The sequence below is a fragment of the Varanus komodoensis genome, unplaced genomic scaffold (genome assembly GCF_004798865.1).
Source record: "Varanus komodoensis strain SLA01 unplaced genomic scaffold, ASM479886v1 scaffold5, whole genome shotgun sequence".
Classification (NCBI taxonomy): domain Eukaryota; kingdom Metazoa; phylum Chordata; class Lepidosauria; order Squamata; family Varanidae; genus Varanus; species Varanus komodoensis.
The window spans coordinates 10,358,695-10,380,867 of NW_025336087.1; the positions used below are offsets into that span (position 1 = coordinate 10,358,695).

Consider the following 22,173-nt stretch of genomic DNA (forward strand, 5'->3'; position numbering starts at 1 on the left):
AGCCCCTGTCATAGTCCTGATCCCTTTAAAATGGTTCAAACGACGTATTTAAAACATTTTGAACAATTGCAACTCCACCCCCGCCCCCTTTTCTAAAGGACCAGACAATTGTGTAATGTATGGAACATACATCCTTCTCCCACCTTGTTGCTATCTGAGAAATATTGTAGTACAACTTTTTCTCTGTGTGTAAGATACACATTTTCCAGCAGTAAAACTATGAGTCCAGGAAAAATGAGCCACTTGGGAATGTGTAAAAACGTTGGTATGTCAAGCTTGGTATGATTAGCTCAGTTACTGTACAGCTGGATTAGATTGCTTGCAGGAATTAAGGTTTTGTTCTGTTTCTTATGTGGAACAATTAAACCAAACAGCATTTGATCTAGTGCTGCTAAAAGTCAGGAGCAATTGCAGTTTAAGGCTCCTGCAATTTTGTTAGTTTCCAGTTTGATGACATGTAGTAATACCAAATTAGATTTCCAGCAGAGCTTCCATTTCATTACTGTAAAAACCAGTATCTGCAGCACTATCTGAACTGCAGTTCCTACTAATTAAAATAATTTGCTGCACTTATAAATGCTAGCAATGTCCAAGCATTGTAGGAAAAGGAAAATACAAGATAGTGTGAGATATGTGCAACATAATCTTAAGCATATAGATAAGCTTTTGCTGATATTAACTGCTTTAACTGCTGGCCTTTAAAGACATCCACACTTTTCAAACCTCACATGCTTTCTAAGTAAAGGAGAAGCAAGATGTCAGAAAAGTTTCCCTGAAGATAATAGTTCTTCCTCCACCAAACAACAGCGAAGGGACAGCTTGTTTAAAGTCTAGCTGGTGAAAGAGAAGCTTGCGACAAGCTTTTCCTCACTCAAGTTCACTGGCTGGTGACTCAACTAATATCTTAACTTCAGTTAGCATTCTCCCTGTTGCATAAAGTGCTGTATGTCATGATGACCGAGCCTTAGAAATCTGACCTGTCTTACCAGCCGCTCCCTGTTTTTGTTTGTATCTGTAATGTGATTGGAGCATGTTTTGAATACTTTTAAAACATAAGAGACACAAGCCACATTACTGATGGTTCATGCTAATTTTCCACAAGAAACAGGTGCAGGTTAGATGACAGATTATTTGTTTCTATGATTTCTATCTCAAACACAATTGGATTTATATGTATCTTTCACTAACTGAATGAAAATACATTCTAGATCTTAAAAAGAGCGTCAATACAAGTATGATTCTACCCTTTGGGCCAGATGGCCATAAATGCATATAGATTTGAATCTGGGGAAAACTATTTCCAGTTTTAATCACAAAGAAGGTTTTATCAGTAGGTTTTATCAACACCTTGGGGGCTGTTACACTACTGTTTCCAAGACTTCACTTCTAAGAAAATCTAAATAAACACTCTAGGTATACAGATTTGGGTTATATTCTAAACAATAGTGTTTAATGTTTTATAGTGTTGTAAAATATCTTCCTGTAGGTTCATCTGGGTTTTTTTAACCTCTTTTGTTCTGTTACCTTTAGTGTGCCTTCTGCATTCTCCTTTTCTAACAAAAGCTGCATTATTTGAGCTGAGCTGATAAGTCCAAAGGGGTTTTGTTCTTAGACTGCTTTATCCAATACCATTTCTCAGCACAGGGTAGTAACTGCATCTTCTTTGCAATGTTGACAAGTTGTGGACTTGGCTAGTAGAAATATTATGAACCAAGACAAACAGGTCAAATAAGATTTGTTAGTGTTTGTTCCTGTTCATGAATCAACCTCATCACCATGATTCGACTGCAGGAAAGAACTTTCAGAATGAAATGTCTTTATGTATGTCAGAACTGATGATGCAAATTTTTACTCTCTCTATAGCATGGCGCTATGTAGGTGCTGCAGGAGGGTTTCTCTTCATTGTAATTCAACTCATCCTGCTTGTAGAATTTGCACACAAATGGAACAAGAACTGGTATGTACCTTCCACCCTCTTTCTCCTTCTGCTCTCTGCCTTGCCTTCTAAAGATTTTCTATAATCATCTAAAAGAATAGCTGCAATTTTAATTAATACTTTAATGAGCTGCACTTACTGTATTCCGATTCAGGGGAAAATGAAAATGTAATTGAACTTTTTTTCCTTTGGCACCAGGCATTCTCATTTATTCCTGGCTTTGGTTATCTGTTTAGGCCTATTTGGTTTAGGCCTTTTTGCTTACTGTTTCTTGTATGTTGCGACATTTTATGTGATTATGAGCATTTTCAGTATTTCCCTTTATACTAGTTGCTGAAGAATGGAGGAGGTGAGTCTATTGCATCTGGGTGGCCACTGGTGGAAACAAAATTCTAGATAAAAACAGACTTTTGGTCTGATTCAACATAGCCTGTCTTTACTGTTCTCTTGCTGGCAAATTGCTGGACCTGCTGCTACAGCAGCGTATCCATAAGTCTTTTTGGTTCCATGTGCATGTGGAAGGCAGGAATGCAATAAGAAAAATTCATGTAAACCTGATGTATTTTTTCATAGAACTTAATGGTTGGCAAATAGTATTGCCTTTCTTGGTATATTCTTTGTAGGAGTCCTCACATTTTGATGTAATGATCTTCTTCGTGTCAAGAAGAAATAATTCTTCCAAATATATCCCCCTCTTTGATCCTCTTTATTGTGCCAAATCTAAACTCATTTTAACAGACCAAAGCATTGTTTTTCCTAGCCTTTTTTTCCAGCTGCTTATTGCAAATCATTAGGTTGATATGCCCCTAGTCACAGACAATAGCAGTTTGTGACCCACACATATCAAACCGTGCTTGTTTCAAATCAAGATGATAGGGCAGCTTCCTTTTTTAGAAATTGGCACTGTGTGTATTTTTAAATTGATTGTATTTAGTAGAGTTTTATACTGCCCAACAGCCAAAACTCTGCTGGGTAGTTCACATAAGTTAAAACCCTAAAATATACCATGATGAAACATAAAATTTAAAATTTTTAAAACTGTTTAAATCCAGTGAAAACCAGCTGCTATTTAAAAATCTAAAATCATTTAAAGGTCTTCTGAAGGACTCAAAAGCCTGGGAAAAATTATATATATACACATCTCCCGAGCACTGAGAAGCAGAATCAGGTGAGCCCCTTTGCAAAGGCTAGTTCACGTCCAGGGTGCTGCTGCTGCTGCTGAAAGGGGCATTTCCATTGCAGCTGCCCACATCACCTCTTTTGGCACATTAAGCAATGTAAAGAGAACAGATTTTATCCCTATTCAAAATAATCTGAGCAGGGTGCACCTTAAGGCTGTATAGCACATTTATTTTATTACATGTGTAGCCAATTTTTTCCAGCAAGGAACCCCAGACAGCTTCCATTTTAAGCTCACAACAACCCTGTCAGGTAGGTTAGACTGAGAGTCCATGACTGGTCCAAAGGCTCCCAGTGAGCTTTGTAGCCAACTGGGAGCTAGAACCTGGGTCCCCTGTGTCCCTGTCTAACACTCTAACTGCTTTGTCGCACAGGCTCTCCTGTTCATTTTACTTTCCAACCCAATGCATAATGTGTTTTTCTTTTCCAAATAGGACCTCTGGCACAAAGCACAATAAACTCTGGTATGGATCCTTAGCTTTTGTGACCCTTGTATTATACTCCATCGCTGTTGGAGCTCTGATTGTCATGGCTGTCTTTTACACGCGTGCTGAGGGCTGTACATTTAACAAGATTCTGCTTGGTGTCAATGGTGGCTTGTGCTTGCTCGTGTCAATGGTTGCCATCTCACCCTGCGTCCAAGACCGTAAGTAGCTTTTCCGTTATTGTTGTTCTTAACTTGTTTTAGCTGGCTGGGGCTGTGCTAATGCTGAGAAGTTCAGCTTGTTTGAGCCCAAGGGTTTTCCACAGACTTCCATTACTAACATGGGCAATGGTTTGCACACTTTTAAACACTGCAGAACTTTGAGCAAACTGCACAACTTGTGTAAATTTACACAATTTCTACTAATCTGTTTTGTGTATTTTGCCCCAAGCAGCTCTTGAAAAGTATGCGAATCTAGTGTGAATTGCATACAATGGGCAGATTTACACAAATTGCACACAAGGACCACATTTCTCAATATCTTTTTCTGTAACTGGGCATCTAATGGGATGCCTTTAAAGACAGGAAAAAAGTAGATTCAAAGATAGAATTTAGGGATCTAAAGATGGTAATTTAGGGGTCTCTCCACTTCCCTTTTCATGGTCTGGCAAGCCAGCAGTTGGAGGTATGTTGAAGGTTCTGATACATGAAACTTTGAAATGAATCTAATCTTCACAGATTTTACAGTGTGAGTAGATTCAAAGGTTCCTGTTGTCAGTAGAAAAATTGTCCTACTCGTAAGAAGGCTCCATCCAATGGAGAGGGGGAAATTTTGAATACAGTCCAGTGAACACTCTTGTTTTGTAAATATAAACTGTATCAGTTTTCAAAAATGCTTTCATTTTTAAAAAATTCCTGCAGGTCAACCACACTCTGGCTTGTTGCAGTCCAGTATTATCAGCTGCTATGTCATGTATCTTACCTTCTCATCTCTGTCAAGTAAACCACCAGAAACTAGTAAGTTGCTTCAAACAGGGATAACATGTGCATGTAGATTGATGGCATTGTGTAAATAAATGGCTAAGGATCAGGGTGAGTCTTGGGGTCAAGGTTTGTCCAAGACAAGACACAGCCAGTGCACTCTCATGTCATGCCACTCCCAAGAGGCTTTTTCTTCCCTTCTGGCTTCTGTCAACAGCTGTCAAAATATGAGCTGTCAAGAAAAAGCAAAGGTATTTGTGATCCTTACTCACAGAAATGGGATGATGATATTTATACCTCCCTCTATACTTTGTTTTGTTTGGACATTGTACCTCAGTATCCTAAGCATAGTCTCACTTTTCCATTTGTTCCTGAGTCTCAGGCACCCTGTTTTAAAGATATCAAAATTTTGATAGCTAGCTGTCAAGCTCTAGTTCTCTTTAAAGGAGTTTCTTGACAGGAGGCATATGCATTCGTACTTACATTAGTACTTAGAAAGAAACCACGGAGAACTCCTTTCCAACTGTTTACACCGGTGATGGGTGGGGGTATTTCTTGTTGTTATCAACATGTCAGTTCTACCTAGTAGCCTAAACTCTGTAGGAGGTTTATGAAAAGGTTGAAATTGATTGAACTACGTGGAATGAACTTGATGAAAAACATTTCATGCACAATTTGACCTATGCCCTTAATACTGCAATTCATATTACAGCCATCCCATTCTTTTACTCTGGCTCAGTGATTGCAAACTCTGGTTTGTACTGTGTTGCAGGGAAATTGTTTCTAAGAAAACAAGTGAAACCTGCAACAGAATATTGCTGCATGAGTGCTCCTGTTCAGAGTACCAGCTACTCCATTCCACATTACTCTCTGTTTTTACAAACTTCACCCCAGCAGACAGAGTTTAATGGCCACATCGGTTTGGGGGATTTTCTAGTTATTTTCTTACTTCTGGAAACTTTGGTATTCCCCTAAACCTGCTGTACCTTCCTGTTGTGCATTGTCTGTGCTGTTCTGAGCCGTTTACCCTTGAGTGGTTCAACAAACACTGAAGTCTGCTTGTGTTTAAGAGTGCTGGAATGTAACTGCACTGTTAAGAAGGCTCTTGGGGCACTATATAACAATATTTATAAGATATATATTATTTATGTAATAAATATACTGTCTGTGAAGCATCTGCAATCCTGCAGATACACCCACTGGCAACAGCACTCTGGCTGCTGATAAGTAGATCCCAGCATCTTCCCAACTGGACTGGTATTCCAGAGCTCATTTCAGAATGTAGATCTGACTGACACTTTTCCATTTACATGAACACTTTGGGATTGCTTCATCTGACCTATTTCTGAAAGGGAGAAACGAAGTAGCTAAGATAAGGAATTATAATAAGGGTTAGAATACATATTTGAGATGTTGGGATAGACCTTCTTATCAACATGCAGCTGAAAATGATAGCATTCTGAATGTTTAGTCTTGTTTAGATGTTTCTTCTGTCTGAATATTTAGTAAGTGCAATATGATATAAGACAACATCATCTTTTGCTTGAAAGATGTTATTTAATTTGCAAATTGAATGGTGTTACCATTTTGGAGGATGTTTTATCACTCATTGGAAAAGTTAAAATACAAAAGTAACTGCAAGGATTTCTGTGCAGTGCATAAAGGCTGTTTTCCATAATTTTGAAGATCTTAGTTTGGGGCACATGCTTATGCTGACTCGGCAAATAAACAATAAAAGAGCAAAGTACAGCAGAATGTTTGGCTGCTCCAGTGATTTCTTTTGATAATTAGATATAACTTGCTTTCAGTACAAAACATACTTGCTTTCCTTCATTTAAAAATGTTATGATAGGAATATAATGGATTGTATCCAATTAACCTTTCCCACCAATGAAACAGCTTCTGACAGTGCAATGAGAAGGAGGTTCCCCTTCCCCTGCTGCCTCCTCTGTACCCTTAAAATCTGCTTTGAAGATGGCGGGACCTTCTGCAGCAGATGAGGCAGCTGCAGGGAGAAGGAGAGAGGGAAAGTTCTGTTGCCAAGACTGAAGTAATAACTGAAACATAAATAAGTTAACCTGCTGCCTGATTGTGTACTGTGTTTTAAGTCCTAGATGAGAATCAGAGAAACATTACAATCTGTGTACCTGAATTTAACCATGGGCTGCAAACAGATGAAAACTTGGTGACTGGACTGGGGACTGCCATCCTGTTTGGCTGCATTTTATATTCTTGGTATGTTTTGGGTTGCAATTATAATGCAGGGTACAATTAATTGCGTATATGTACAAAAGTACACTTTCTCTAACATAGTGGTATACATGTTTCTTGCATTGGAGCTTATTATTATTACTCTTACTAGCACCTCTACTTCACTGCAGTCACATCCCACCCTTTTTCCATCTGTGAGAAAGCCAAGGGGGCTTATATATGTTGAGGACATACCAGTGCTCCCCTTAATACAGCAATTGCTTCCTGACATGTTGGTTTCAGCCACTGCACTCCGCCAACTTACTGTTGGGAAGTATTAGGGGTATCCATTGATGGACTGGTTGCAACAGGATTCTGTTTTCCATAGAAGAGCAACCTCCATGAAACAGTCCTTTTGGTATTTAAAAGACCCCTCTGTTCATGGCTCTCAGAAATAAGTATCCTTTTTGTTGTTAGAAAAATGTGGTGTTAGATGTGTCTTAGGGCAATATTGAAAACACCTTGTTCCCATTGATCAATTATATTTTTTTTTACTTTTTTTTTCTTGCCTTCCGGTTACTTGCGTCTCTGGATGGCTTACAACATAGGTAATTTGAGAACCCACTCTGGCTGCAAGTTAATAAAATGCAACAATAAAATTGAATATTAAAACATATTAAAATATTCATTAAATAAAGGCTTAACTTGGTGCCGAAAAACATATATTGGCAGTTCCACGTGGACCTCTCTGGGGAGCGCATTCCATAGTCGGGGTGCCACCGTAGAGAAGGCCCTCCTCCGGGTACTCTGTCTCACAGAGGGTTCCCGGAGGAGGGTTTCTGTTGCCGATCTCAGGGGGCGGGAGGGCAAATAGGGAAAAAGGCGTTCCTTCAGCTATCCTGGTTCCAAGCCGTTTAGGGCTTTATAGGTAAAAACCAGCACCTTGAATTGAGCCCGGACTTCGATGGGAAGCCAAATTTCCACTTTCCTGTTTGTTTCTAGCTTGACCTCAACAACCCGGGCAAGTTCTGAAGCACTGAGAGGAATCTATGCAACACCAGAAACTGAAGTAAGCCAACATTTCACCTTGATTGTAGCCTGCTTGTTCCATATTGTAGTTGTTCTTCCCCTGACAATGTTTCTGCATTTTCAGATCGGTATTTAAGAGTTGCCTAACTTATACCATATTTTTGTCTGATCCAAAAACTCAAAGTTGTTTCAGAATTATATGCTGCCAATGTTCCCTGAAAGGCAGGTTAAAAATAAATACATATTAAAAATTTAAAAATAAATATTTTAAAAACTTATTAAAATAATAATAGTTTCTTAGAACATGTTCAAATACTGGCATTGTGGTGGTCCAATTTTCTTATTCAGGCATCTTGAGCAAACTGCAAGCCATCAGCTTTCTACTGTAAAGACATCAAGCATTAGCTTTTACTGCTTGAGTTTTCAGCAGCATCGCTGATATCAAGCTTGTGTCAGCTTATAGAACTGTGTTTCGCATGCACTATAAGCAGCTGCAGATGTCCTGTGAAAGGGCTAAAAAGGCTACTGGGTGTTCTGGCTGAGGCTCACTGAGGTCACATCGGTTCAAACTGATGGGGCAGTGACCATCCCAACACTATACAGATGCTCTTGAGTGCAGTACTGATGGTGCTTCTTGGCCTAGCAGATTTCCCAGCAAGCATTATCAACACGGCACTATGTAAACTAGAACAACATAATTTCCTTGAGCAGCGGTGACATACTATTTTTTTCTTGGCCCTGTTGCCTTAGTGCAGGGTGGGCAACTTGTGGCCCTTGAGACGTTTTAGCCTGCAGCCCTCATCCCCACTAGCCAGCAAAGCCACTGGTGAGGAATGAACCTGAGGGCCACAGGTTGCCCACTCTTGCATTGGTGGCGTAATACCCCTCTCCCCAAGAAAAACTTCTGCATGTGCAGACTTCCAGTTTGTGCAGATTGCTTGATGTTTCTGGCACATGGCTGGAAAGGTGACTCATTCTGGCAGGGCTGACCTCCATGGGAGTGGGGAGCCTAAATTTAGAGTTGTATGCATAGGCTTAAGAAAGCTGCATATTTTATTTTCTAATTGCATCTTCTTTTAATTAAAGCTCTTGTGCATGAGTCAGATTATTGTCCAGTCCAACTATTGAGAATTACTTGACAAATGAACAGGGCTCCAGAAATTGTAAACAATAAAGGGAGAACTAGACATTCTGTGTGCACGAAACAGGGTGACTGCCTAGATGACTAACAGTGAGTAAGGCGAAAGAGGGTAAATATTTTTTATAGAAAAGCCTGTTCACAGGAACTGGTTACATTCTATGGTTTTGCATAATCTCATTTTTATTGCATGATGTGTTACACAAGGAGTCAGTTGTGTGAGGGAACTATTAATAAATGGCATAATCCAAAGACAGATAAAACTGGTACAGTATTCATTGTGGCAGTGTCATGTCTACATAGGGTAGGATCCAACAGTGGCCTGGCACTGGTCGCAGAAACCAGTGCTTGTGCAAAGTCTTATTAGCACGACAGGTTTCCTGGCTTATGCTAAGACAGCATCAGCTGCACCGGCAGTGGGAGACTGGTGGATCTTATGCATTGTTTCCCAGATATTAAGACTGGTCAGATAAGTCTTATCTCCTTCCTGCTCTTCTTTAAAAATAATTTTATTTTTCCAACATATACAATTACATAGAAAAAATACAGAACAAAGGGAAAGCATAAACAAAACAGACTAAAGTGAACAAAATAAAATTGCCAAGGGAATTAAAAACAACACAGCCCATATACTGCTACCCCAGAACCAACTCTCTTCAAATCTTCCCACGCTCTATAAGAGTTTGCAAAAAAGAAAAGAGAATCATTATTCTATACATCAACAGATTTTCCAACCAGTTCAGATCCTAATGCTTTCCTTTTTCTTTTCCAAACTCCCCTGGACTTCCATTCATCTCCTTCCTGTTCTGATGCATAGTAAAAACCTGCCCCAAACAGGCTTCATTTCTGGTGTGCTCTGCTGGGTACATGCCATGTTAGTTGCACTAAGAGAAGATATGAGGTATTTCGTGGTGGCAGCTTCTCCAGCCATTGCAGAGCCACTGCCAGCCAAGGAAGTAATTCAGGGAGGCAGCACTTCCTAGTGGGGAGCTCTGACACAAATGTATTTGCCATCACTCTGCTGCCGGTTCAGACCTTTCCAGTTTATTCATTGTCAGACACCTGATTTAGTATGCTTGTCACTTGCAAACAGCAGGGTCAAGAAGCACTCTTAGTGTGTTGATTCTTCTTTTGCTGAGGAAGAGACAACACAGATGGATTCTGTCTGGGAAGACAGTCCTGGTTGCATGGGAGAGTTCAGAATCGCTGCACTAAAGTGCATCATAACAGCATTACTTTTAGATCATTTGCTTCCAAAGAGCGCTACAAGAACCATTGCATGGAAATACAAAGAAAAGGCTAGCAGCAGGCAACTAAATTGTGTGTTTCATTCTTCCCCCTGACAGAGGGACTTTTGTCCCCTGATTAGAAATGTAAACATAATTCTCCAGCTGCATCTGTTAAATGGGGAACCTTGCTTGCATCTGAACCAAAGATTGTTGCCCACATTATGGGGAACTGTTTACATGCATGCTAAACATTGCTAATTGTATCTCAGGACTTTGCAAGTCCTGAGTATTTGATAAACGTAACTGTGCTGAATTCATATATGGAAGTCTTAGAAGGCAAAAACTTGCAACATTGTCAAACATTCTTAATTTTAAGCATGCAAAAGAACAGTTAAGCATAAGCATGCATAGAATTGACCTCCCTTCTTCAAAAAGATTAGCTGGAATTTTGTTGCCTCTGACAGTCTTGTGATTGCTATGTGGAAGCATGTGGGTCTAGAGATTTTGTTTTTAGTACAGGTTAATAGAAAATAAATGAACATCCAGGTGTTGCCCATAAAAATGTTTTATAAAATATAATTTCAGAAAATAACAACATGATTTTTTACAATTTAATTTGAGTGTATTAATTAGTTTCTCAATAATTTGCTTTTTATCAGGAAGCAACCAAAATATTTTATCACTTTAAAATGTGTTGTACTGTACCAGTTTAAAAATCTGTACCAGAAATTAGCAGATGTAGTATTTTCTGGTTATAAATGTTGTGTTTTCCTTCAATGCTTGTTGTAGAGTAGTGAAGGGAACCATCCTGAGTGGCTCCCCATGACCCACCCAAACTCAGAATTACAGGCATCTAGCCTCGTCCCCAAAATACTTAAAAAAAAAAAACCACACCAGCCAGAAGGGCAGAGGAAAGGTGCTCAGAATTCAGAGACCCAGCTCCAACTTTGGCATGCTTTTTCAAGGTCGGAGCTGGAGCTCCAAAGTTTCTTATCTATCTTATCAGTGTCTAGCAGCAATAAGACAGTCCCCAAAATCTTTGAAATCGTTTACCTTTTGCTGCTTTAAAAATTAAAAGCCCCTCTTCTACATGCAACAACACAAACACTTTAGGTAATGTTGTGTTGTTTGTAATGGCTTGTTTCTAATGTGGAAACTAAAGCCTTCTCTTCTTTTTTTTTTGTATGCCATAGGTTGCCCGCTGCTGCTTCTGTTGTTCTCCTGATGAAGATGGTAAAAATTCATCCTTTCATGCAACTTGTAGTTCCACATAAATTTGCATCATTTAGTATATGCTAGACAATTTGCATGCTTGATCAACATGCTGTATTTGTGTTTCTGATACCTTCAGATCTTCAGCATGATTTTGAGAATCCTATTTTTTTATTCACTTTGTTTAAAGGGTTTGTAGTCCTCATCCCTGAATTGTGCAAATATGATCATTTAAGGGTATCTCTATTATCATGTAAGGGTAACTCATAAAGATTTTGAAATAGGAAGGCATATATTTTAAAGAACTTGAAAGAAGAACTAAATTTTACTTTTGACATTAGGATGGGGTTTTCCCATTTACCCCTTTTCCTGTAAGATGCAACACGAGATAAGAAACCATGAAAGGGGAGGGTGCATGTCCAGTTTCTTTATTCGCTTTGATGAGCACAGTTCAAGAAAGGCTAGTTGAATTGTTTCATGTCAGATTTATCTTAAGAACCTGCACCATATTAGGTAGCAACAAATGAATTCACCCTGGTCAGAGAAGAAAGAGTGTCATGCCCTCTCAACCCAAGAATGTATGTAATGCAAATCCTGTAGCCCAAAACATTTTCAGCAGTTTGTAAGTACATGTAAAGCACTCTTAAACCCACAGGTTCATAGATGCTATAAAAAACTTGCTCTTAAAATAATCATGCAGTGCTGCCTTCTCAAAGCCACAGCTATGTTTGTATGTTTTATTTAATTTGCTATAGCGTGAAGGAAAAGTGCATATCCAGAGCCTTCAACTCAATAGTTATGACCACAGGGATGTTAATTAGAGGCCTGGCTTTGAAAAAGGCCATGCAGATGGAAAATGACATGAGCCCTACTCTTCCTGCCATGTGATGGTATGGTGCATTTCTCTCTAGAATTCATTGTAATAGATTGTACATCTGTAGCAACCCTCATAGTGCCTGTCCTGGTGGGCGCATGCACAGTTGCTTTAAACATAGTTCATTCCACTCACAAGGATTTATCTGCCATCAGGCTGTGCTGAGGGGACAACAGGGGAGTATACTAAGCCTGACCCATACAATTTTGTCGCATTGTGTGCCATGCTGGCTGCTTTTCGTATGCTTCATATACATAACATAGTGTGAACTGTAAAGCAAGGACAGTAGAAATATCAAGCTTCTTGCAGAGGTGTTTAATTGTACAGGCATTCCCCGGGTCACGAATGAATTCTGTTCCTGAGAAAATGGAAATTTGTCTTTAAGCCACGTATAGTCAACCCTCCACAATCCTATTCTCACCAGGGGCCAAAGTTGATATCAATTGCTTGCATTCAGATTTTGAAACGCCTGGCCATTCTGTTAGCATATTTAGTTCAGTAGGAACTGTTGTTGTTGATTCAGTGTACTGGCAGCTATAAATGGAGGAAGAGTGTTGGTTCCAGCTTTGTGTTGAAATGCATGGTTGAAATGAAACATTGAAATGAAATGAAAGGCATGGTATGGTGTATGGAGATGCTGTTAGCCACCAGTTCCCAAAATTTCCTCTCATTTTTTTCAGTTAGGCTAAGGGCAAGTTCCCTCCATTGATCCCTATGGTATGGTAACTTCTTGGTCTTTAATAATTTCTTAAATTGAGATCAGAGTTGGATCAATTGTTGAATCAGGGAATCTAACTCTTCTCCGTAACTTTCTCATCTCTTCTCTTTTGTTCTTACATTCTTGGTCGTACCATCCCTTTCTTATGTTATTCTTTCTAGGAGGACATGTAGTGAGCTGGGAGCTTAGCACACTATTAATTGAACTAAAAGAGTGTGTGTGTGTAGGAATTTGGATGTAATGCAAGCTGCCTTTGTTCCAGCATCTGTGGAGTGTTTAGAAAGGCAGTGATTTTCTCACTGAGGTTAGGGCACCATCTAAGACAATATTTGACTTGTCTGATGCTGTCAAGGTTGTGGTACCTTGCAGGAACAGGGGCCTTGTAGGCCAAAAGTGTCAAGACCATAGGTAAATGATCACTCTCAGTTCTATTATGGACATCATATGTCATCTTGTTCATCATGTAGTTCTCAATTTTTGGTTATTTGGTTGGTTTGGGTACAGTATAAGAGCCTGGGCTTGTCCTCTTATGTTTCTTGTTCTTCCCCATTGCTTCTGTGTCGATGTATCTCAGCTGAAGACTGTAAACTATTTCAGGAACTTACAGTTCCATTATGTAGTATCTCTGTGGGAACTTACTTATAAAATAAAGCTGGATAAAAATTAAAATCATGTGGCTGGGCAAATTATAAAAATGAGTAGAGCAAGTAAAATATCATAGGGAGCTCAGCAAAGAAGCTGTCGCTCTGTTGCCATCTTGGCTCTGCCCAAATGTAATGTAATAATGCTAAATCTCACCTAACACTGAAATGCTCCTCATCCCCCCCCCCTTTAGAAACTTTCTGTTCTTTGCCGTGGTCTCTGTGCATCACACATATGAGTGCTGTGCCTGTGTTTGGGAAGATTTTCTTAGCATTGACTGTCTTTGTGGGAACCTCCCTCCCCATCCTGGTATAAATAGCTGGGGTCCCCCCGCCCCTCTTTTGCTAGTCTACTTTCGACTGCTGTTTGCTGTGCCCTGGGTTTCTCTCACTGCTGTTCTTTAGAATACCTCCTCCTCCTACTGAAAACTTTTCATTACCTTATACTTTCAACCTTCAGTGTTATACATGTCTGGAATGTAGTCCTAGATAAGTTCATTCAGGATTGCAACCTTAGTCACTAAGTATAATGTTGGGTTTATTGCTTTATTTTTTGAAACTTCTACTGTACTTTTCCCTGGAAAAGTCTGGCCAAGCAATCAATATTACAATCAGTATTAAAACAATATATCACCAGCAATAATTAAAACAATAATCAATAACACAAGCAAAAGTATAAAAAGACACAGCAAATAAAATGCACCAATGACCCTCAGGGAACAAAATAATTAAAAAACTTGCACCTCCAAGATTCCAAAGACCTGTTATATGGGTTGTTATCAGCAAAGGGGATCAACATGCCTTATAAGTTAAAAGTGGGATTACTACTATATTCAATATTTTTACTGAACAGGACCTTTACATGTCAACTCAGAAGTAGCCCCACTGAGATCAATGGGTCTTGCTCCCAGGTAAGTGTTTATAACACCACCTCCATCCTGATGCTCTCCAAATGTGTTGGAGTACAGCTCCTACATCCCTCCATGAGCATGGCCAGTTCCAAGATATCTGGAAGACACCAGGCTGGGGAAGGTTGGTGTGCAGAACTGCAGCCTTACTTCTTTGCCCAGAATAACTGGACAAGGACATGTTTGCATGTCTCTGCTTTAATTCATATCACTCAGTGTTTATGGAAAGCCTGTATCTCCATTTTTGCTAACAATGTTTTTCCTGAGGTGGCATTCCAGTTCTTAACCTCATTATTGTCACAGGGAGGAAGGTCAAGATCTCTTCTCACTGATACCAGAGTGTAGGACACAGAATAATCAAGTCAAATTGCAACAGCATAGGTTCAAGCTAGATATCAGGAAACATTTCCTCAGTGTCAGAGCAGTACAGCGGTGGAACCAGCTGCCTAAAGAGGTGGTAGGTGCTCCCACATTAGAGACATTCAAAAAGAAACTGGACAGCCATCTGAGTGGGATGGTGTAACATGGTGTCCTGCAACAGCAGGAGGTGGGACCCGATGACCTTCGTGGCCCCTTCCAACTCTACTGTTCTATAATTCTGTGATTCTATTCAATGTGTTAGTAGTGTTTAGTGATTTAGGCTTCAGGCAAATCTTACATATTTTTCTTGTTCTTGCCTTGCACAGGTGATGTTGAAGAACCTGTTGGCAGAAGGGGAGGCCAGAGAGTAATTTATGATGAAAAGAAGACCACCGTGTACAGCTATGCCTACTTCCATTTTGTGTTCTTCCTGGCTTCTCTTTATGTGATGATGACTGTTACACACTGGTTCCAGTAAGTCATTTGTTTTGGTTTTGGTTTTTGGAGGGAGTTTTGGACACAGCTAGTATAACACATTGGCTTTGTGTAAGACAGGTTGTATGAAATGAAAGATTACCTTAATCATAAGCCCATTCAGTGTCCTTGGGCAAACAACTGCTTTTTTCACACTAGCTCTTTTCCCTTCAAATGTGAGGCTAGTAACAGTTGACCTATTTTGCAAAAACTCTTCTTTGGATTATATAAATGCAAGACTTCAAGCTCTTCAAGCTCTTAGAATCATTGATCTGTTGTGTGTGCTTCATCTCCTGCCACTGATGAAGTGATGTGGGTAATGATAAACCTGGGTAAAGTGTTGATATTTTAATAAAAACAGGCAACTTATTATTAAAACCATTTTCCTTGCCAAAGTGATGCAGATGATCCAGTATGATATGGTTCCAGGGGTGGGGGATCAGGAAATTTATGATCCCATCAGCCTAATTTCTCATCTAGGTAAATTGGTAGAAAACATGATTAATAGTACAATTTTAAACTTACCTTGGAGTAAGCCTCATTCTGACTGATAGAAATAGTATGTTAGTGTTTAACCAGAATAGTGAAACATGCTAGGGATGGAAAAGGAGAACCTGAGTAAAATATTGCCTCGCCATCCTATTAGAAAACTTTGAGTGTGTCAACAAACATGTTTGCAAATCTGTTAACCTCCATTTATTGCTCTTGTTATAGTTACGAAAGTGCTGCAATTGAAAAATTCTTTGCTGGAACCTGGTCCATATTCTGGATTAAGATGGCTTCCTGTTGGCTGTGTGTTCTCCTCTATCTGTGGACACTTCTAGCTCCTTTCTGCTGTCCAACCAGAGAATTCTCCGTGTGAATCTTCTGCTTGCAAGCTCAGTGGTTTAGGGAATGGAGAAATAAGTCCATTTAGCAGCTATCAGACCATTGATGGTTAGGATACTGCTTTCTCTTTCATATTAAACCATACATTTTGAGAGTCTTTTAAAAATATTTAGATTATCTGTATTAAGAAAGCGTGAAGAAACTCATCTAGTCAAAAGCAGTCTGGAACTCAAGAGTATGGATACTGCTAAATATTCCACAATAAGCTTTAAAAGCATTTTGAAATCATAGACTGTCCATCGTGCAGATATTTTGTGCTTCTATAAAAAGCAAAATGAATCTATGTACATATGGGAAAGACTTTCCCTTTTGTGGTCTTGCATTAAGACTGATGCTCATGCATTACAGTCCTCACAGACATTGATATCTGCCTCCTTATGATTTTGCTGTCAAATGAACTAAATATCTGTGTAGAATGACAAGATGGAGTTTAAAATTTGATTGGGATCAAGTTACCATAGGTGGGGATAGTATCTGCTCAGTGGTTTCTTTTTCTATATTAGTTGCTCATAGTAAATTATTGCAAATGTGGATTAAGGAAGAAAAAATGTGGGTATAAAAATATTTATTTATGCTATTAATGAAAAGCACCTTTATGGATCACTGGGTAACACTGACTAGGATGTGAAACACTGTAAATGTCGGTGCAATTAGTTAGCAACTATTAGGAGCCACTCTGGGAGTAAACACTTCTAATGCAGTAATCCATACAGGACCAGTAAGCGACAGAATGTGAGTTCTTCCTATGGTATCTGAGCTATCTTAGCAGGTCTGAAGAATCTTCTATTTGGCAAGGTTGTTCAGTGAATACAGTCTGCAAGCTACCAATCTACAGATCAAATTAAAGTTAAATGTAGGGCCTAAGAAATCAAGTGAAGATTGGTACTACTAACCTTACCCTGACAAATTAATAGGAATATTAAACGTTAATTTGAAAGGGTTTTTTTGTTTCATTTGATCCATCACTAATTAGATCCCAGATTTAATCCCCAGGTATGTTTAATGTAATTCTTTAAAGTGCAACTATGGATCGAGACCGCAGAGGGAAATCATATTTAACTCATTGAAATGGTTATATCTGAGATCTTGAAAATATGTTTGCCTTTCTAACCTCTAATTAGGTAGCAGTTTGAAGATCATATCTTTCCTGTTCCTATCAAATTTCATTTGGAGATTTCATTATCAGAGGATCAGAGCTAACTTTTTAAAAGTTCCTTTTATGCTTGAAAAGAGTAATACTGGAGGAGAAAGCTCATAAATGTTGAAATAAATTAAGGCTGCTCCTATGCACTCTTGCTTGGAAGCATGCCACATAGAATACAACTGGACTTGATTCTGAATAAACATGTTTAGGATTGCACTCCAAGCTAATTTTTCTGTTGGGCCAAAGGTAAGCGTGCTTCGGATGTTAGCATATTGCTTGTTAGTTTTGTAAACACCAGCACATAAATTTTGCAAAATTATCATACGCCACTCCTTCAGAGCAAAAGAAATGATTGGCAGTTGTGCTATCTAGATCGCTATTGTTCTAGTAAAAGTTATCCACAGTAGCTTAATAGTTAAAAAGTGCATTCACAGTGTTTATGTTGCTCTCATGCTTTGGTTTTCATGTATTATAGCAATTGCAACAGCTGCTTTCATTCAATATTTCCTGATAATTGCAGATGGCAGCCATCTGTTGGCAATGGCAGAGCACCAGATTCCAAAGCAAGGAACAGTTCTTGCACCATCAGTTGTTTGGTTTTATCTTGCTCAGTTTTTATTTATTTTCTTCGTTTATTTTTTCCATTGTAATTTATGCAGGACTTGGAGTAACTTCTGAGAAATAGAGGTCATACCTGCAGAAGGCTGCTTTCTAGTACTTTCTTAATCAGGGTAAATTTTCTGAAGTAGGAAGCATCAGTGCTGCTCTAAGCAGCTTAGTATATACTAGACCCTGATAAATTTAGATAATCAGAGCATTAGAAGGAATCCAGGTTTGTGCATGTCTTTAAACCAGAGCTTTTCACAACTGCTTCTAATCAGATCCAGTAAGCATAGTAAATGCAGCTAATGTGTTAAAATTAAGTGTAACAACACCACCCACAAAACCCTTGGAGAACTGGGCTCCATGTATTTTCAGATTATATTAGAATTGGTATGCTTCTAATTGCATTTTAAATAACAATGTATACTGCACCAAGCGACTTTAATTACATTCAGGGTATTGGACTGCTGTGTCTCTGTGAACCCTACAGTTTGTTACTGTTTTAATGTTAAATGTGTTTGAAAACTGATAAAGCTTTCCATTCTCCAGGAGTGGTGTACATCCTAAAAGGGCCCTAAGGCTTCTTGGACAGAGCAGTGTCTTGCTGTTTTGAGTGTGCAGAAAATAGGGGCTGGCATAAGCTCAGGAAAAGGAATGGTGCTATTGTTTAAAAGTGACCTTTACCTTCCTCAGTTCTTGAAAGAATTTTTCCTTGGAAATAGCTCTGGCTTCTGCATCCTGATGTTTGGAGAGAGGAAAGGAATTTGTTTATTGTGATAGATTGTAACTACAAATGTCAGAGAGAGAGCAAGAGAATGTTGGCGCTCAGTTGTAACCCTACCAAAGGGAATCCCAGGGACCATTTTAAAATCTACTGAATTTCTTACACAACTGATTCACTTTCCTACTTCATAATGTGTCTGAAAATAGTAAGGCATCATGCATATGGTGAATCTGCAGAGGACAGAAAGAACTAATTTAGTTCAGCCTGTTTAATGTGTGAGAATTGGCACGTTAGCTTATTTGCATTGCCACATGACTTTTAAAAGCTGTATGTCCCACTAATACTAATAACTGAATACTATTAGTTATTAGTATACTTAATAATAATACTGATAACTGAAGCTGATGCTGTGGCACACACTGTTCCACATCTTGGCTCGTTAGTGCATTATCAAGAACTCACTTCCTGAAGTTCTTCAATTTTATTCAGTTGACTTTTTCGGTAAAGTCAGTGCTAACTGCCGTAGCTCATAAGCCATGTAAACAAGGGTTGTAGACCCTGTACATTGTCAAATTTAAATCTTGCCAGTATTTGAATGCCTTATTTTCATTTTTAAAAAGCCTGTTCAGTCATATGTCTGGGGTGTAGGTGGCACAGGCTGTTTTTGCCAAAGATTTACTCTACGCTCCCCTCACAAAATAGGGATAAGGAAATTATACAATACTGCAAGTAGACCATAAAAATACTCTACACAATGTAAACTATTAAATGTTTTATTGGCAGTTTTTGACAGCATGATGTAAAGCAAGTATGGAGTGCACTCTATCAGAAAATTCTCCTGTGCGACTTCTATTGAATGACTGGCAGCTATGTAACAACTTCCATTGCATTCCATACCTGTGCATTTCTGTGGGGTTCACACAAACAGACCTGATGGATTTGTGGCCAAGTCTCTCATAAAGCTGTCCTTTCTCTCTTCGAACCTACTATCAAGTTTTACTGTTTTAACTTCATAACTAATAGTTCTGTTTTTTATTTACAATGTCTTTTATGTCAGTTTTGAAGAATGGATACAGAATGCTTCATACATAGTTTTTTTAAAAAAACGTTTTCAGAATTTTTTAACAAATTTTTGATACAATCTAACTTTCAGGACAATTTTTGTTAAAAATTGGAGCTGAAACTGGTTACAGTTTGTGTTCTTCAACCTGTAGCAAATTGAAGGCTAAAATGGGGTGGGGGGTGTTGTTAAGACTTAAAGAGAAATCTTAAGTGTAAAACACGCAGTGTGTGTCATTTTTAAAGTGTTCTGTTGGGTTTTCTAGGGATAACTGCATATTGGGAAAGTATTATAGATGTGATTATTTAACTGACGAATAAACTCAAGTTGGTTCAAAATTGCACCTCGTCATGTTTTATATATTTATCTAGAAATCCTTTTTGTATTATTTTATTGAAATTTTTTAGTCTAAAACAGCTAAACTGTTTCAGTTTTCATTAAATGGGGAGCCCAAGATTCCACTAGGAAGATGAGTCACAAGAGCCATAGACTGGGTGGACACAAAAAACAATCAGTGATAACAGCCAGCTGTTGGTTGCCATACTGTGCAAACCGCGTGGTTTATGTTTTGGCAGTATTTCTTTTAAAATCCTCAGTAAGAACCCATGGCCTTAATTATTGTCTAAAGTCCTTGGCTCTTTAATTTTGTGACAGAAACTTGAAAGATATAATTGGGTGCTCCAACATTGCTAGGTAGAAGGTTCTGCTTGTTATATGGGCTACTGTGGTGTAAAAAAGAGGCCCCATGTAAAACCTAAGTAAAGTATAGTTTCTAAAAATAAACCCACTCACTTTCCAGTTGGAGCAGGAGTTAGCTAAGACCACTACATAAATATGGTTTCTAAATAGCACAAACCCCCTGCTTCTCTTTAATTACTTCCATCCTTTTGCTTTTTGAACAGAGTTCAGGATGACCTGCAAGGCTGTACTAGCTGCTAAACCCAAAACTGAGTATTCTGAAATACAGAAGTTTATGTAGTAGTATTATTTTTATCCCATCATCTTTCCTTCCAAGGAACTCAAGATGGCTTACATAATTCTCTTCATCCTCACAGCAATAATCTTGTGAGGTAGGCTGGGCTGGAAGTCTGTAGCAGTACTGGGAATCAGTCTCTCTCACACACCCACTTAATCAGGTACATGTAGGGGTGAGTTATGGGGAGAGTTGTTTGCATATATGCACATGGGGGTGAGTGACTGACTGAGGGCCCACCAGTTTGGAAGCAAAATGAGGCCACCCCCAAATGAAGTAATATTTCATCAGTGGGGCATGCCTATGCGCCCATAAGAATATATTTTAAAAATTGCAGTCCTGAGACAAAAACAGTTCAGCAAAGGTATATGCTAAGAGATCAATGGAATATTGAGTGTCACAGCTGAAAGGGGGCAAGAAACAAACCATTTCTCAGCCTAACCCCACGACTTAGTAATTGTGAGGATAAAATGGGCAGAAACCATGTTTGCCACCCTGAGCACCTTCGAGGAAGGCAGCATTTCATGCATACATAGCCCTGCCATGCATGTTTGTGTATTTGTAACATTAGGCGAGATGAAAATACTAATTTATCTTTTGCCTGAGCAACATCAAGATTTTGATTGCAGTATGAAAGACTCCTAATAAAACTTAAGGCATTTTTTTTAATTTGCCAAAGTATTCCTACAAAGTGTACAGTACAGTTCCTTCATGCTTCATGTAGAAAGCGCAAGCTAACTGTTGCCACCTAGTGGCCAGCTAATCATCCCATATAGTTACAGCGAGAAGTTACCCCTTTCAGTTTCTGGAATCAAAGAGGAAAGGTGTTACCAGGATACTGTTGGGAGACCCTGCACTTGTAAGCTGAAGTGGAACAGTCACACCTGGGTTTACTGTTTCCTCTGCTGTTTATGAGAGCTGTATCTTTATTTTATTTAGTTAGAATAGTTATTTTATTTACTTGAATAATGTAGAATGATTACTTCATCAATATTTGGACTTTTCAGTGATTTGATTTACTCCATTTAAACGACCAATTATTGTCATCCTCTGGATGACATGCAGGAAAATACTGAAAACTATTTACAATCACAGCTAGAAAAAATACAATTAGGAAGATACCATAAAGCAAAACTGAAATAATTTTTAAACAAAAAGAAATGCTAAAATAATCATGATGCATGTTAGAATTTCGGGAAAGCAAGGGAACACGCGGAAATGTTCACCCTATATCTGGAACATGGCACAGAAGCCATCTCCACCACCCTCGTGCCTGGCCAGGTATTTTAGTTAGACAGCCATTTTTGGCCATCTAGATAAACTGCCTGGGTTGGAGAGGAAACATGTTTGGAATACCAATGGGACCCAGCATTGGCCCTCACCCCCAACCCTCCTCCCAGCATGCCAGTTCCCCCACCCCAGTGCCACTGCTGCAACCTTGATGGAGCAACCAATGTGGATCTTTCTGTGCCAGCTTTTGGGGCATGA

General features: G+C 38.9%; 1 protein-coding gene across 1 annotated transcript in view; it reads left to right on the forward strand.

Annotated features, from left to right (window-relative positions):
- SERINC5 (serine incorporator 5) overlaps window positions 1-20,050 on the forward strand; it is a 49,972-nt gene extending 29,922 nt beyond the window's left edge. The window contains exons 5-12 of the mRNA XM_044445954.1: window positions 1,864-1,957; window positions 3,550-3,761; window positions 4,461-4,556; window positions 6,629-6,755; window positions 7,713-7,779; window positions 11,300-11,339; window positions 15,146-15,293; window positions 16,008-20,050. Coding sequence (XP_044301889.1) covers window positions 1,864-1,957; window positions 3,550-3,761; window positions 4,461-4,556; window positions 6,629-6,755; window positions 7,713-7,779; window positions 11,300-11,339; window positions 15,146-15,293; window positions 16,008-16,155 — 932 coding nt within the window. The 3' untranslated portion in view covers window positions 16,156-20,050. The remainder of the gene's footprint in view (window positions 1-1,863; window positions 1,958-3,549; window positions 3,762-4,460; window positions 4,557-6,628; window positions 6,756-7,712; window positions 7,780-11,299; window positions 11,340-15,145; window positions 15,294-16,007) is intronic.
- Window positions 20,051-22,173: the final 2,123 nt, after the last annotated feature.